The sequence below is a fragment of the Lissotriton vulgaris genome, chromosome 5 (assembly GCF_964263255.1).
Source record: "Lissotriton vulgaris chromosome 5, aLisVul1.2, whole genome shotgun sequence".
NCBI classification, from domain to species: Eukaryota; Metazoa; Chordata; class Amphibia; order Caudata; family Salamandridae; genus Lissotriton; species Lissotriton vulgaris.
The window spans coordinates 1562870593-1562885575 of NC_141693.1; the positions used below are offsets into that span (position 1 = coordinate 1562870593).

A 14983-nucleotide genomic window follows, 5' to 3' on the forward strand; every position below is an offset into this window, starting at 1 on the left:
TTTAACAGTGCCACCACAAACCCTTTCCAGGCCAGAAATAAGACAAACAGCAAAACATCAGACAGTTTGACCTGAAGAGGATCAACTTGATGCTCTCCACATGAGGATACGAACTTCACACTAAATCTCAGTAAATAGATTTGTTAACAAACGTCTAGTTGCAAAAATAACATCCACCACTAGTGCAGTAAGATCATATCTACTCAGTCTATGCAGCTCTTCTCGATTAGTGTAAGTGTAAATTGTGGAGATTCAGGTGCAGAACCATATCTGCCCTGCTGCTGAGACAAGAGTTACTCCTGGCAAATCTGGCTCTACAAGGATGAGCTTCTTCAGAACTCAGGCAGGAGTGGGATAGATGGGAAGGCATACAGGAGGCCTGCCCGCTGCTACTGGCCGACTGTGCTTCTCTTAGATCAATCAATCAATAGATTTATAGAGCGCGCTACTCACCCGTGAGGGTCTCAAGGCGCTGAAGGGAGGGGGGTGCCGTTACTGCTCGAATAGCCAGGTCTTGAGGTGCTTTCTAAAGGTGAGGTGGTCCTGGGTCAGTCGTAGGTGTGCGATGAAAGTTCCATGTCTTGATGGCCAGGTAGGAGAACGATCTTCCTCCGGTTGTGGTTCTGCGGATACGTGGGACGATGGCGAGGGCGAGGCTGGCGGAGCGGAGCTGGCAGGTGGGAGTGTAGAACGAGAGGTGGTTGTTGAGGTATTCGGGGCCCATGTCGTGGAGCGCTTTGTGTGCGTGGGTGAGGAACCTGAACGTGATCCTCTTGCTGACGGGGAGCCAGTGCAGGTTTCTCAGGTGGGGTGTTATGTGGCTGCGGTGAGGGATGTCGAGGATGGGTCGTGTGGAGGCGTTCTGTATGTGCTGAAGTTGTTTCTGAAGTTTGGCTGTGGTTCATGCGTACAGGGCGTTCCCGTAATCCAGTCGGCTGGTGACGAGGGCCTGGGTGACTTTCTTTCTGGTTTCGGTGGGGATCCACCGGAAGATCTTTCGGAGCATGTGCAGGGTGTTGAAGCATGAAGATGAGATGGCGTTGACTTGTTTGGTCATCGTGAGGGAGGAGTCCAGGATGAATCCCAGGTTGCGAGCGTGTTCCGTGGGTGTCGGTGCGGTGCCCAGCGCCGTGGGCCACCAGGAGTCGTCCCAGGCGGATGGGGATTGTCAGAGGATGAGGACCTCCGTCTTGTCGGAGTTGAGTTTCAGACGGCTGAGGTACATCCATTTCGCAATGTCTTTCATTTCTTCCTGGAGGTTGTTTTGGCGGTGGCTGGGTCTTTGGTGAGGGAGAGTATCAGCTGAGTATCGTCGGCGTAGGAGAGGATGTGGAGGTTGTGTTTGCGAGCGATGGTGGCGAGGGGCTCATGTAGATATTGAAGAGGGTTGGGCTGAGCGAGGAGCCTTGGGGTACGCCGCAGATGATCTTGGTGGTCGTGGAGCAGAAGGGAGGGAGGCGGACTCTCTGGGTTCTGTCGGAGAGGAACGAGGTGATCCAGTCCAGGGCTTTTCCTTGGATCCCAGTGTTGTGGAGGCGGGTTATTAGGGTGCGGTGGCAGACGGTATCGAAGGCGGCTGAGAGGTCTAGGAGAATGAGAGCGGTTGTGTCTCCGTTGTCCATCAGGGTCCTGATGTCGTCAATGGCTGCGCTGAGGGCGTTCTCGGTGCTATGGTTGGCTCGGAATCCGGACTGGGATGGGTCGAGCGAGTGGTATGCTTCGAGGAATGCAGTCAGTTGTTTGTTGACAGTCTTTGCAATGACTTTAGCCGGGAAAGGAAGGAGAGAGATGAAGCGAAAGTTCTTGAGGTCTTATGGGTCGGCTGAGGGTTTCTTCAGTAGGGCGTTGATCTCTGCGTGCTTCCAGCTTTCTGGGAAGATGGCTGATGCGAAGGAGTTGTTTATGATGTTCCGGAGGTGGGGTGCGATGATGGTGTCAGCTTTGTTGAAGATGTGGTGAGGGCATGGGTCAGAGGGACAGCCAAAGTGGATGGTGTTCATGACGTGGGTGGTGTCTTCAGTGCTGACGGGGGTCCAGGCACTGAGGGTGGTGGGTGTGATTGTTGGTTCGGTGGCTGGAGGGCCGGGGTTTGGGTGCTGAAGCTGTCGTGTATGTCTGCGATCTTGCGGTATTAGAACGTGGCGAGGGAGCTGAAGGGTGTCCTGGACGCTGGTCAAAGTGCCGCGCTGATCCTGCTGGATCTCAGCGCGGCCTTTGACACGGTCTCACACAACATCCTGTTGAAACGACTTGAGGCCATAGGGATCGATGAACTCGCCCTTGAATGGTTCCGGTCCTTTTTAAAGGACAGGTCCTTTCGAGTTTCAGCCCCACCTTACATCTCCCAACCCCATTCCATCGAACAGGGAGTCCCCCAGGGATCGGCGTTAAGCCCATCCCTTTTTAATCTGTACGTCCAGCCTCTTGCAGTAGTGGCAAAAGAGTGGGACCTTACGCTGGTGTCGTACGCCGACGACACACAGCTGGTCATCACACTCTCTGAAGGCCCTTCAACTTCGGCTACTAAATTCAGGGATGGGCTAGCGGCAGTTGCACAGTGGATGACGCGCAACTGCTTGCAGCTGAACGCCGGGAAAACGGAGGTGCTTCTCCTTGGCAAAAACCCTAGCCACTGGAGCGATCATTGGTAGCCCTCTTTGCTTGGCCCCACCCCCGTGCCAAAAAATGTTGTGAAAAACCTAGGTGTCTGGCTCGACTCCTCACTCAATTTTCAGTCCCACACAAAGAAAGTGGCAGCTACGTGTGTGGGTCTAATGAGGAGTCTTAGCCCGATACTCGGTTTCTTCGACTCCAGAACCCGCCAACTTATCATCCAATCCATGATCCTTGCCCGGCTGGACTATGCCAATGTTCTATTCTTGGGGGCAAATAAAGCAGAACTAGCACGGCTGCAACGTATCCAGAATTCGGCCGCCAGAGCTGTGGTTGGCCTCCCACGCAGGTGCTCTGCCAGAGCCACCATCCGTAATCTGCACTGGCTGCCAATTGAATCCCGAATTCATTTCAAAACCCTTACCACTGCATTCAAAATTCTTAATTCAGACTGCCCTGAACTCCTACGCCCGCTCCTTGTACCCTACACTCCCCAGCGCACCTTGCGCTCACTGGGACAACATCTCGTGCCGGTCCCCCGAACCAGGCTTTGTAGAATGGGCGGCCGTTCCTTCAAAGTCTTAGGGGCAAGACTCTGGAACTCCCTGCCTCTACACATCCGCACCCTAACCAATTTGACTGCCTTTCGAAAGGAACTCAAAACTCATCTCTTTTCCGTCATCTAGTCTTCTGTTGGTTATCCCCCCCTTCCCTCAGGTACTGGTTAGGTCAGCGCCGGGACGCTCCGTTGCTGGGGCAGCTGTTTGCGCCTTAACAAAGGGTTAACATAACATAACATAACAAGTGGGAGTGGGTCCACTGTCTGGAGCATGACCTGCCCAGTTTCTGGTTCCCAGAGGCATACAGATTTGCCTACCACTGTTTGATGGTCAAAATACAAAACAGGACGCATCTGTTGCAGGACTTCAAGTTGTGCTTAGACCCTAGACACCAAAGCCAGAAATCTTGCAGATCTAAAAACAGACATTTTTTTTCGGAAGTCGCAGCACAATTTGAAGCCTGTGGTTTTCTGGGGAAACATGGTCGCTAGCACGCGGTCTCAGAAAATTAAAGGTATGGCAGTAGAGCTCCGAATCTACAAAGAAGGGTGAGGAAAGAAAGCAACTGATGTCAGCCCATAGAGGGTGATATAGGCAGCTCTGCGCTGTCACTCCCAGAGATAGTGTGAGGCTGCTGCAGTGTCTGATGGTACCACCAATTAGAGTGTCAGAGCAACTCTTGTTAGATGTTCCAGATCTGGCACCTAGGGCAACTTAAATGGTGAGAAATCAGCAGTTAAAAGCATCTATCAGGAATGTGAACAAGAGTTCATGCATGAGAGACTCATAAGTGACAAATTTTGATGCAAAGTGAAAAGAGAACTCGATTAGGCACCGAGGCATGAGGGAAGAGAAAATAGGTTTGTTAGGCGAAAGGTTGCATGGAGACATTAGGAGACCGGCAGCGCACTGGTTTGGGACCAGTTTGATGCATGTACACAGATTGACGTACGGGGGAAGAGAGCGCTGCACCTCCCAAATCTGAAAGAGCGTGGTGTATATGACAAAAGCATATCCACACCAGTGGCATAGTAAGACCAACTTTGATCAATACAAGGCTGATTTATTTACCTGCCTGGCAGAAGTAGGAGTTGTGTGTTTACAGGCTCTAATGTTTTCATAGACACACTGGTCTGTCCTCTAAACTGAATGTTGGTGAACTGCTTTATAGACTATTTGGCCAATGCCGGTAGAAAGCAAATAGACAGAGCCCACTTCTACATGTAATAGTTTTGATGGCTACTCTTATCGCTCGTTCTGTGTCCATGATTATGACAAATGTATGAAAGAAACTGTGTACATTTTGCTTGCATTGAGAAGAATAATATTTAAGAAGGACTTCTATATATGAAACGGGATTTGACACATCCAATGGATATAGAATGTTTTTAAAAAAAGCAATGGCTTCTTCGATCATTTCATTTAGTTTGTTGTGTATGTATTTTTCTGCGGACCTGTGAATATGAGGAACATCAAAAGGAAACCATATAATAGTCTTAACAAATAAAGAAAATTAGCTCCCGGGTTATATTTGCTTTTGAAAAGCACATGTAACACATTTTTGTTTGAAGATGGTGAAACAATTTCAAACTCCTAAGCCAAAAGCAATTTGTGGATTAGGGGGAGCCTGGAGCTTGGAAGTGAAGAATGTATTTGAAGCTTGCTGGGAGTAACTAGACTTGCCTTTGGAGTGGGACATATTTGTCACTAGCTTTGCACTGAATTCCTGAGACCAAAAATTTGCTCTAAAGGGCTAGCGGTGACAGTCTCTTGTGAAGCATAAAGACATACTGGTCCATGTTCTACCTGGCTATAAAGTGAAAAATTAATTGGAACTAGGGAATCATGTGCCTGCCTGTAAGAAAACCACTGAACCGCTTACAACTGGACACTGCCTGCTCCTCTGAAACATCTCCCATGTGTGGTTGGAGAGTGCAGAACAATTTGCTGTGGACTTTAACCTATGGATTGCTACCTGAGAAAACAGTAGTGAAATTTTGGAGACTTTGAGTCAACAAGTTCAAGTTAAAGAACATTTTCTGAAGCAGGGAATTACAATAAAACAAGCACCACTAGAGATCTGCCAAACGTATTTAAAAACACTGCCTCTGCTGCTTCTTCTTTGCAGTTTTTCCCCTACACAGGTTTTTTGGTAGGCCTACAGTAGGACCGCTCAACATACGTGGCAGGGACACAGCACAAAGATACTTGTGTTATGGACACTAGTCAGGAGGCACTCAGTGCTGGAGGTCGCCACAGATGGTGCTACAGTCTAGGGAGGGCCCATGACAGGGGTATGTGGTGCTGTATCTAGCCTCACTGCCTGTGAGGCTTTTCCTTGAGGTCCTGAAGCGGTCAGTAATTACTAAACAGTATTCAGTGTGGGCACAATCATTTACCAATTCTAATGTAGAGCAACGTTACTGATGCGCTCCAATTCAGCAGGGGAAACGTCTGAGTGAAAAAATCTGGACAAGTAGAGTACCTGAGTAGCACAAAGTAGTATTCTCTAGGGTTTAATCCAGATGGGGCCAGCAACTCCCTTTACCAGTCCCATCTGGATTAATACAGCACTCATAACAAGTTACTAAAAGTATGATGGGTAGCAACATTGATTGAGTGACATGTGAGGAACACTGATGTGGCACCCAGGGCTATGGACAGAGTGAAACACTGGAACTGAAAGGGTCATGCAAGGGAGACAGGCATGGTGATGTGTGGCAACACAGACAGGAAGACATGTAACACACCGATCTTGCAATGTTTGGAGGACAGCTAGCACAAGACACAATGGACATAGGTATGCATGGTGATGGCATGGGCACACAGGCTGTGATATCAGGAATCACAAACAGCATGATGACAAAGAGAAAGAGTATGATCCAATGAAAGCCTCATAACTTGGAGGATGCTAAAATGGTGAAGTGTGTGGTAAAATAGACCTGGCGACATGAAGAAAGGGCCACCAACATGATGACTAGTGTAGGAGACTAACAAGGTGAAGCACAGGAACAAACACAGTTTGACCTGAAGTAGAGTTATTTCACCTGCCACATGGATGTAAAACAGCATGGTTTCTGGTGATGCTGCCAAACTCTTGCCCTACTGCTGCCAATTTTTGATTTGTCCTGGAACCTCCTCCTAACTCTTAACAAGTTGAGTGAACCCAGGCCGTTCTCCCAAATCATCTCTTACCCTGTTCTAGGCTTCAGCCTGGTCTTCCACTAGCTGCCCTCTTCCCTGCCAACAGTCTGATGGCTTCACAATTCTTAGCTCTACTAATTCCCTGTCATTCACCCATCTACCACTCATGCCTTGCTTTCTTTTACGCACCCTATCATATCATCCCATAAAATTTCCTCATCCATGCCCCTGCCCATACTTCCAATTCCCTTTGTTACTCTCAAATTCCCAACCCATACTGCCAATGCCACTTCTTCCAATCTGCCTCCTTTCTTACTGATTCTCAAGCCTCTACAACTGGAAGAGTACCTTTTTGCTCTGTTGCTCTTTAGTTGACTGCTGATTCAGCAGGCTCTCAATTTCTAAGTCCAGGTCTGAGGCATGCTTGCGGGACTTCTTTGCAGGTTCCACCACTTTCTTCTCTGCTGATGGGCCAGCCGTGGCAGATGAGGAGGGAGAAAGGGAAGATGCGAGATCCTGCTCCAATCGGCGCTTCTGTCGAATGCCAGGCTCAATGACTTCAGGGGCCTGTTTCTCAGCCACCACACAGATCATAGCAGACAACTTGCAGTGATCAGCGTATATGACGACGGTAGGGCGGTCCTCATCATCTAGCAGGGTACGAGCTTTCACCTCAATTAGCTCTTGGGCTGCAAACTTCTGCAGAATGCTCTCCACGCTCTCCCGGCTGACAGGGACACTGGCCTGCAAAACAGATTGTGAATGGGTGTGATACAGCACTAGGAAGGTACTAGAGAAAGGGCCAGAAATGTCCACCATAATACCCAAAGTAGTCTACTTAAAGACTCTTAGAACATAGGATTCCCTAGAAGTCACCCCTGCCACAATATATCCTCTAATATACAATTTGACATCAGGAAATCCTAAATCCCCTTTAATCCACAGATGGCATTTAAAATCTCTGAAGCAAACGGCCATTTGCAAAGACCTAGGAAGGCATACATGGTCATGTTGTTTTTGTGTACCAGGCCCTTGTTGGGCACAATTGGCAGGTACTGTTCCCACAGCAGCATGTACCTCCTAATTATTACAAACTGCACATATATCGCAGTTACGATGGTTAATTTGAAATGGTTGCACCCTTACCCAACAGAAGGCAAGCATGCTGTCCTCATACCAAGCAGCCTGCAGACAAAAATTGTCTTATTGTGCCCTCGAGAGTGATATCTTAGCATGACCCTGACAGGCATGCTGTGTCCCTGCTGACACACTACCAACCTGACAAATCCCAGGCTGGCACACTGCTGCCATCGTACCCCCAGGACCCGGATGACAATACAACCTCTTACTGAACCAAACACAGACAATAAACCCTCTCAATATTCAACCAAATGAGTATTCTTCATCCAATACCGTGCTCATTGCCTGCTGGATGGAGACAGAATCTGTGGGCAGTGCCAGGGAGAGATCGGACAAGTGATGGAGCAGCTTTTTCTCCAGCTCTGGGTCAATGACCTCCTTGGGCACAGAAGCTGGTGAGGATGCTGGCCCAGGGCTGTCACTACGGAAGGAAGGGGATAGGCTGCCCTCAGGATCTGTGAAGATAAGGGAAAACCAAAACAGAAATTCTCAGTAACAAAATCTTGAACATGGCACAGACTTACAACTGCAACTACTGAGTGGCAGAGTCCTTAAAAACGCTCAGTCAAGACACTAAATGACATACGAGGCACAAATACTAGTACAAAATTGGGGGAGAAAGGGGCAAGATGCAATGGGCCAACCGGAGATGAACCCTCAAAGCATGTATACATGTACACAGAAAACAATCCCGGTCTAAAGGAAATATAGTGAACAAAGGACATTTTCCAATTTCTCTTACACCATATAGTGTCTAGTACAGTGATTCTTAACATGTGTTCTGGGGACCCTTGGGGGTCCACATAGCCTACTCAGGTGGCCGACGACTGATAAATAATATTAACAGATTAATTAAGTGTTTAGAAATGAAGACACAAAATAGAAAATAGAAAATTTTAAAACATTCTGCAAACGTGAAGGAATTTGAAATTGGAGGCTAAAAATTAGACTGATTCGTGGGAGCAGTGCAAATGCATCAAACAGAATTAAGTAGGGGCACTAAGTGGCTTCCATTGGACTTAGAAATCAATCTTCCCATTACAATAATAATTTTTGATTTTTTTAAACATTTGCTTATGAATTAAAATCAAAAGAATTACACATTTGTGTCTTTGTTTGATGAATGCTGGTTTCTGTACTTTTTGTATATTGTTTTGTGGTTCAAATCATTGAAAATGCTTATGCCAGGATGCTCGGCATCCAATAATAACTCAATGGGGATCCCCAGAAACCAATAATGTTTCAGTGGGGGTTCCAGAGTTCCAGTAATGATTAAATGGGGCCACAGAAGCCAAAAGGTTAAGAACCATCTGTCTGACAGAGAAAGGAATTAGGGAATCTCAGAAATGTGTAAGGAGAGCCCGCACACACCTAAGCAGATATCATGCTTTACCCTTTGGGCCTCCACATTCGTCGAGAATTATTATAATGACGAATGGGCTTCCAACTTGGTAGGAAGCACTTAGACCATTGTTTTAAAGGGGGAGAAAAGTTGGTGGATCTGGTGTCTGATATAAAAGTAGGCTAGGTAGCCCAAGTATGCCTTTACTAAGACGAGGACCCAGGAGAGGATTAAAACTGAGTGGTCAATTCCTAGGAGGGTAATTACTTCCACATCGTTCTGGTAGACATGTTTCTGCCTATTAGTCCCAGAGGTGACCGTGGCATTCGTTAGGGCCAGATTCTCCATTTGATGCAAAACTATGCCACATGCATTTCAGTCATCATTTACTCATTCACACATTTTGTGACTATAAGAGTACTAAAGGAATACTCATGTAGAAAATTCAAAGACCAAATGAAAACCTAAAAATTAACGTATAAACAAAGTACATGAAGGGGGCGTGGCCAAGTGCCGAGCATGGTGGACGTGTAGCTCCGGAGCTCCGTCCTTAGCCCGAAATAATAGCTGATTATCCTGTAATCCTGACCTGCAACTCACCTCCACACGGTGCACAGAAGCCCTGGGAGCGACCGGCGTGCAGCGGACGGGTGCTGCTCCTCCACGGTTCGCACCGGTAGGGCGCCGGGACCATGGGGACTGCTGCGGCCTGTAGCACAGAGTAAAGCCTCGGCCTCGATTTGTGGACTGTCCGACCCACCCTAGGTCACTGACTCGCTCCGGGAGGGGCCCCGGTCCGGAGATACGGCGGACTCCCTACCGCGACACCAGGACATACTGCGGGGCCCCCCCCCCCGCGCCACCTGTGGCCTCCTTGCCTCCAACACCGGGCCGGTCACCCACTGGCCTCCCCCGCTGCGGGACCCGCTGGGCGGCCCGGACTCCAGACCTGCCACCGCCAATCGCCACACAGCTGCAGCACCTGAGCCCCGGACCCCCCACTGGTGAAGAGAACAGGTCTGGTGTGATACGGGACCCGCCATCGGCACTGCGGACGCGTAGTCTGCTCACGGCACAGCGCGCCGGGGGGCGCGGGCGGCCCGGCAGCAAGAAGGTACTGCAGGCGCCATTTTGTTTGCACCCCGGAGTGGGGTCCAGGACATTGGGGACTCGTTCTCGGCAATCTGCACACTCCAGGCACCGGCGCCGGTGGGCATTCAGCAGCGGGAGTACGCGAGGCTGTACACTCCCACGGTCAGAGACCGCTCGCATTGCGGTTATACCTGCAACCTCACGGACTAGAGCTGGGGACACCAGGCACACGTGGGGGGAAGAAGACGCGCGCTGTGGAGCCCTAACGCCACGCTGCAAGCCTGGCGCCTGCCGCGATACTGGCCACTGAAGCTGTCCCTCCTCGTCGCCTTCCCTGGCCTGTGGACTCCCCCCTACACCTTGCACAGCCAGGTCATTAACGGCTATCAAGACCACCAACGGAACCCCATTCCGCCCCGTGACAACACCGCGAACAGCCGGCCGTCGTCACCCCTGCACAAACTGGCCCAGATCACTCCTGGCTGACCTGAGGACTGCGCCACAATCGCCTGCATCCAGCGGAACCTGGGTATACCGCTTTCTCACCCCGGCGCCCTTGCGTGGACACGTGTGTGGGGGAGACCGGCGACCGCGGCTACTCCAGCGTCGCCCTGCTTACCAGGTCAATGGGTAGACACAGGGGCAGGAACCAGGACTTAGGCGCTCCGGCAGACATGCAGTCCACGGGCTCCGAAGACCCACTGGTCTCCTCGAACGCGGACATCATCCCGCCGACCGGAAAGGGATCCCAGGACGCCAAGTTGACCTCATCCTCAACGAAATACGCGCCACACGCGAGGCGTTAGAATCACGCATAGACAACATGGCGACTGGCCTATCCCTATTGCGGGCTGACCACAACAAGCTGGCGGAGCGAGTCTCAGAGCAGAAGATAGCGCTAAATGACCTAATACCCCAACAGACGGAGCATTCCACGAAGCTGGAGACCGTGGAGAAGCAGCTTAAACAGCTATGGGGCAGGGTGGACGATGCGGAAGGACGTGCCCGCCGCAACAACGTCCGCATCCTGGGTATTCCGGAGCGAAGCGAGGGGAGGGACCCCACCCAATTCGTTGAAGACTGGCTGTGGAAACTGGTGGGCCAGGACGACCTTACGGCCCTGTACAGTGTGGAGCGTGCGCACAGAATGCCATCGCGCCCCCCGCAACCGGGAGCGCCACCTCGACCATTGACTGCGCGCCTACTCCATTACAAAGATCGGGACACTGTCTTGAGAGCGGCAAGGGAGAAGGCACCTATACGCTTCGAAGACAAAAACATATCGGTGTACCCCGACTTCACGCCCACGGTACAAAGAGCCCGGTCCACTTTCCTGGGGGTGAAGCGCAAACTCAGAGACAGAGACATGAAATATGCGCTGTTATTCCCTGCAAGACTCAAGATACTACACGGCAATAAATCCCACTTCTTCGACTCGCCAGAGGAGGCAAGGAATGGATGGAAGTCACACTCACCCCTCCGACCTCACAAGACCCATTCGCGGACGACCACAGTGGAGGTCACAGGGCCTCACAGGGACAACGAGACAATCCTTCCACTTCTGGACAGCACCCGACGCGAGGCGCACCGATGAACACTCAACCGCCCGGGGACCAGACAGCGGGTCCTACTTCAACATCACGGATGTGACTAACAGAGGAGGCGCTGGCCGCCCACGACGCGGGAGCAACCGGGGACGGGGGCACCGTCACCACCGACACCCACACTGAGGTTTCCGGGTCGGTGGACAGTCTACAGCTGTTCCCCAAGATCACGGCCCAGATGGCAGAGGAGTTCTGACTGTCGGCACGATTGATCCTCTCCAGGTGGTAACGTATAACCGACCCCTCTTCCTCATACATGGTGGGTTGCAGAAGGGCTCACCCTCTCAAGGGCTACCATGCCAGAGCAGACCATCAAGAGAGAGTCATCAGAGGTCTGCTTCCCCCGTTTTGAACATGGAACAAACTGACTTGTGCCCACGTTGGGCACCCTTGTTTGGCTCCCGAGCCCGTTGGCCTGGGGACCTTTTAGTTAAGGGGTTATATGTTCACAAGGCACTCTCACCTGGCACCATGACGAATCTAACATGGTCACTCATGAGCTCCGCTCTACCAACACACACAGATGGCTATGGGATCTCTTAATGTCTATCATTTGTGCACCTGGAATGTACGGGGACTGGGCTCGATACACAAACGCCACAGAATCCTGGCTCAACTCAACCGTAGAGGGACACAGATAGCTTGTCTGCAAGAGACACATTTGAACAGTGCTGAAACTGTGAAGATACGCAAAAAATGGAGAGGACAGCTCTTTGCTACCTCCTATTCTGCGTTCTCCAGGGGGGCGGCAATCTGGCTTCGCAACTCTATCCCCTTCAAGGCATTAGAACAAAAGATCGATAAGGAGGGGCGTTATGTATTTGTGCGGGGTTTACTGGATGGGGATGCCATTGTGTTGGGATGTGTGTACTCACCGAACACAGGCCAATCGGAATTCTTGCTCACACTGAATGGGATGCTGGCTGATTGGGCTGATCACCATTGGATCATTGGGGGGGATTTCAATGCTGTGCTCGATCTTTCACTGGATAGGTCACACCCCCCCTGTTAGCCACTGAGAGCAGAAAACAGGCGGACGCTCTAGCACGTTGGGCTGAGGGCTGGGACTTGGCAGACGCATGGCGCAGCACACACTCACAGGAGAGGGAATATACCTTTTTCTCCCCGCCCCACCAGCTCCACACGAGAATTGACCATGTCTTCTGCTCCCGCTCCCTGACGACCTCAATTGTACAGGCCCAACACATGGGGAAAACCCTATCCGACCATAACCCCGTTGAACTCACTTGGCACTGGGGCAGGTTGACGCCCCCCATCCCGGCTTGGCGACTACCCTCTGACCTGCTTGAAGACACAGTTTTTAGATCGTCCCTTTCCGACTCTATAGACACATACTTCACCACGAATGCGAACACAGCCAGCACCCGTCAGATCGAATGGGACGCATTTAAGGTCTGTCTCAGGGGAGAGGCGATGGCCGCTCGAGTGGGCAGAAAGAAAGAGGTCATCAATCAATTGAAGGAAGTAGAGGGTTCCCTAGCGTCCCTGGAGAGCGAGGCAGCGGGCACCAATGCACATTTCACCCCACTACAGGAGGCCCACATCAGACACGCAGAGCTACTAGAAGACTTGAGGCTCCTAGATTACAGAGAACACACGAATAGGCAGCATACACAGGCAGACCGACCTGGTACCCTTCTGGCCCGGATACTACGAGATTCCCCACCATGCTACCCAATCTTAGAAATTGTGGACCAGGCAGGCAATCCGGCCACCACCCAAATAGGGATTAATACGGCGTTCAGGGACTATTACACCACACTATATAGCCCCCCCGCCCCAGTCGGAGATCGCCTATGAGGCCTTTATGAGGGACCTGGACCTGCCCCGGCTTACCCACATGCAAAGACCTACAGCGCAACGTCTCACTAGCGGAAATCAGACAAGCGATACGAGCCCTCCCTAGGAACAAGGTCCCTGGGACCGACGGCCTCCCGGCCGAATTCTACACAACGTTCATAGATCTATTGGCCTCACGTCTACATGCTCTCTATCTGGAAGCCTTGCGATCGGCCTCCCTACCGCAATCGTCCATGCAAGCATTGATCACATCCCTCTTAAAACCAGGCAAAGAAGGGCTACAGCTGGCCGACTACAGACCCCTGTGCCTCCTAAATACTGACTCGAAGATCTTGAGTAAAGTGCTGGCGACAAGACTAAATCAATATATACCCCAGTTGATCCATCCGGACCAGTGTGGTTTTGTGCCGGGCCGGAGCACGGCCATGAATCTCAGACGCTTGGCCCAACTGATGTTAGGAAACGTGGAGGGCGCGGGCTCGGAGGGCTGCATCTCACTAGACCTGAGACAGGCGTTCGACTCCCTTAGATGGGACTACATGTTTCCCACACTCTTGAAATTCGGGATACCGCCCGAATTCGTTGTCTGGGTCAGGCTTCTGTTCACTCTCCCTACAGCGAGAGTGCGCACTTCTAGGCATATTTCGGGTCCTATAGCTATAGCAAGAGGCACCCGGCAGGGCTGCCCGCTCTCCCCTCTACTATTTATCCTTGCCCTCGAACCATTGCTTTGCAGTCTCAGGGCGAAAGCCCCCTGCTATGGTATTCGGAGAGATGGGACGGCACACATTGTGTCCGCTTATGCCGACGACATCATATTGTACCTTCGAGACATACGGGGAGACATGGGCCCTATACCCCAATTGTTTGAGGACTTCAGGGAGATCTCAGGCCTTACTATAAGTGAACCCAAGTCTTATGGGTTCACTTTCAGGAATACAGACTCTTCCACTCCCCTACCCTTCGCTCCACACGTATTTCAGATAGCGGGAACTACCTTCCGATATCTAGGGATGCACATCTACAGGGAAGCTGACATGATGATTGACGGCAACCTTGGAAGGACCATGAGAGCACTGAAATCACAAATTCAATTCTGGCTGACGCTGCCCCTCTCTGTTGCTGGCAGAGTGGCCATTTCCAAGATGGTAATGCTCCCTTGCCTAGTTTACCACTTCACCAACCTGCCATTCCTGATCCCGGCGGCGACGTTTCAGCATCTCGACACATTACTCACGGAACTTGTGTGGGGACACGGGCGCAGACGTATAGGCCTCGTTAAACTGCAGCTCCCCTAAGGTTCCGGTGGTATGGGCCTTCCAGACTTTAGGGCGTACAACTATGCGTGCCAGCTACAATGGCTGGCCTACTGGGTGGCGGGCCGCAACCTCCACGAGCTCAACATGGCAGAGAGGGAACATGAAAGAGGGGACATACACAAGTTGCTCCTACCCCAATCGGACATGCCGAGAAATGCCCCACCACTCCTCCGGCTGGCGGTGTCATACTGGCGGAAGGCAGTGAAATACACTTCCCCAACGACATCGTATGCCCCCACGATCCCGCTTCTGGGCATCCCACTAGGCTCGAGTACACTGACAACGAACAGGCTGGCGCCGTGGCAGGACGCAGGTGTGACCCATGTGGGAGACCTGTTCGCGGAGGGG

General features: G+C 51.3%; 1 protein-coding gene across 1 annotated transcript in view; it reads right to left on the reverse strand.

The window, feature by feature from the left end:
- Window positions 1–14983, reverse strand: part of METTL3 (methyltransferase 3, N6-adenosine-methyltransferase complex catalytic subunit) — a 125510-nt gene that overhangs the window by 64538 nt on the left and 45989 nt on the right. The window contains exons 2-3 of the mRNA XM_086923636.1: window positions 7731–7912; window positions 6666–7061 (exon numbers count right to left, since the gene is read on the reverse strand). Coding sequence (XP_086779762.1) covers window positions 6666–7061; window positions 7731–7912 — 578 coding nt within the window. The remainder of the gene's footprint in view (window positions 1–6665; window positions 7062–7730; window positions 7913–14983) is intronic.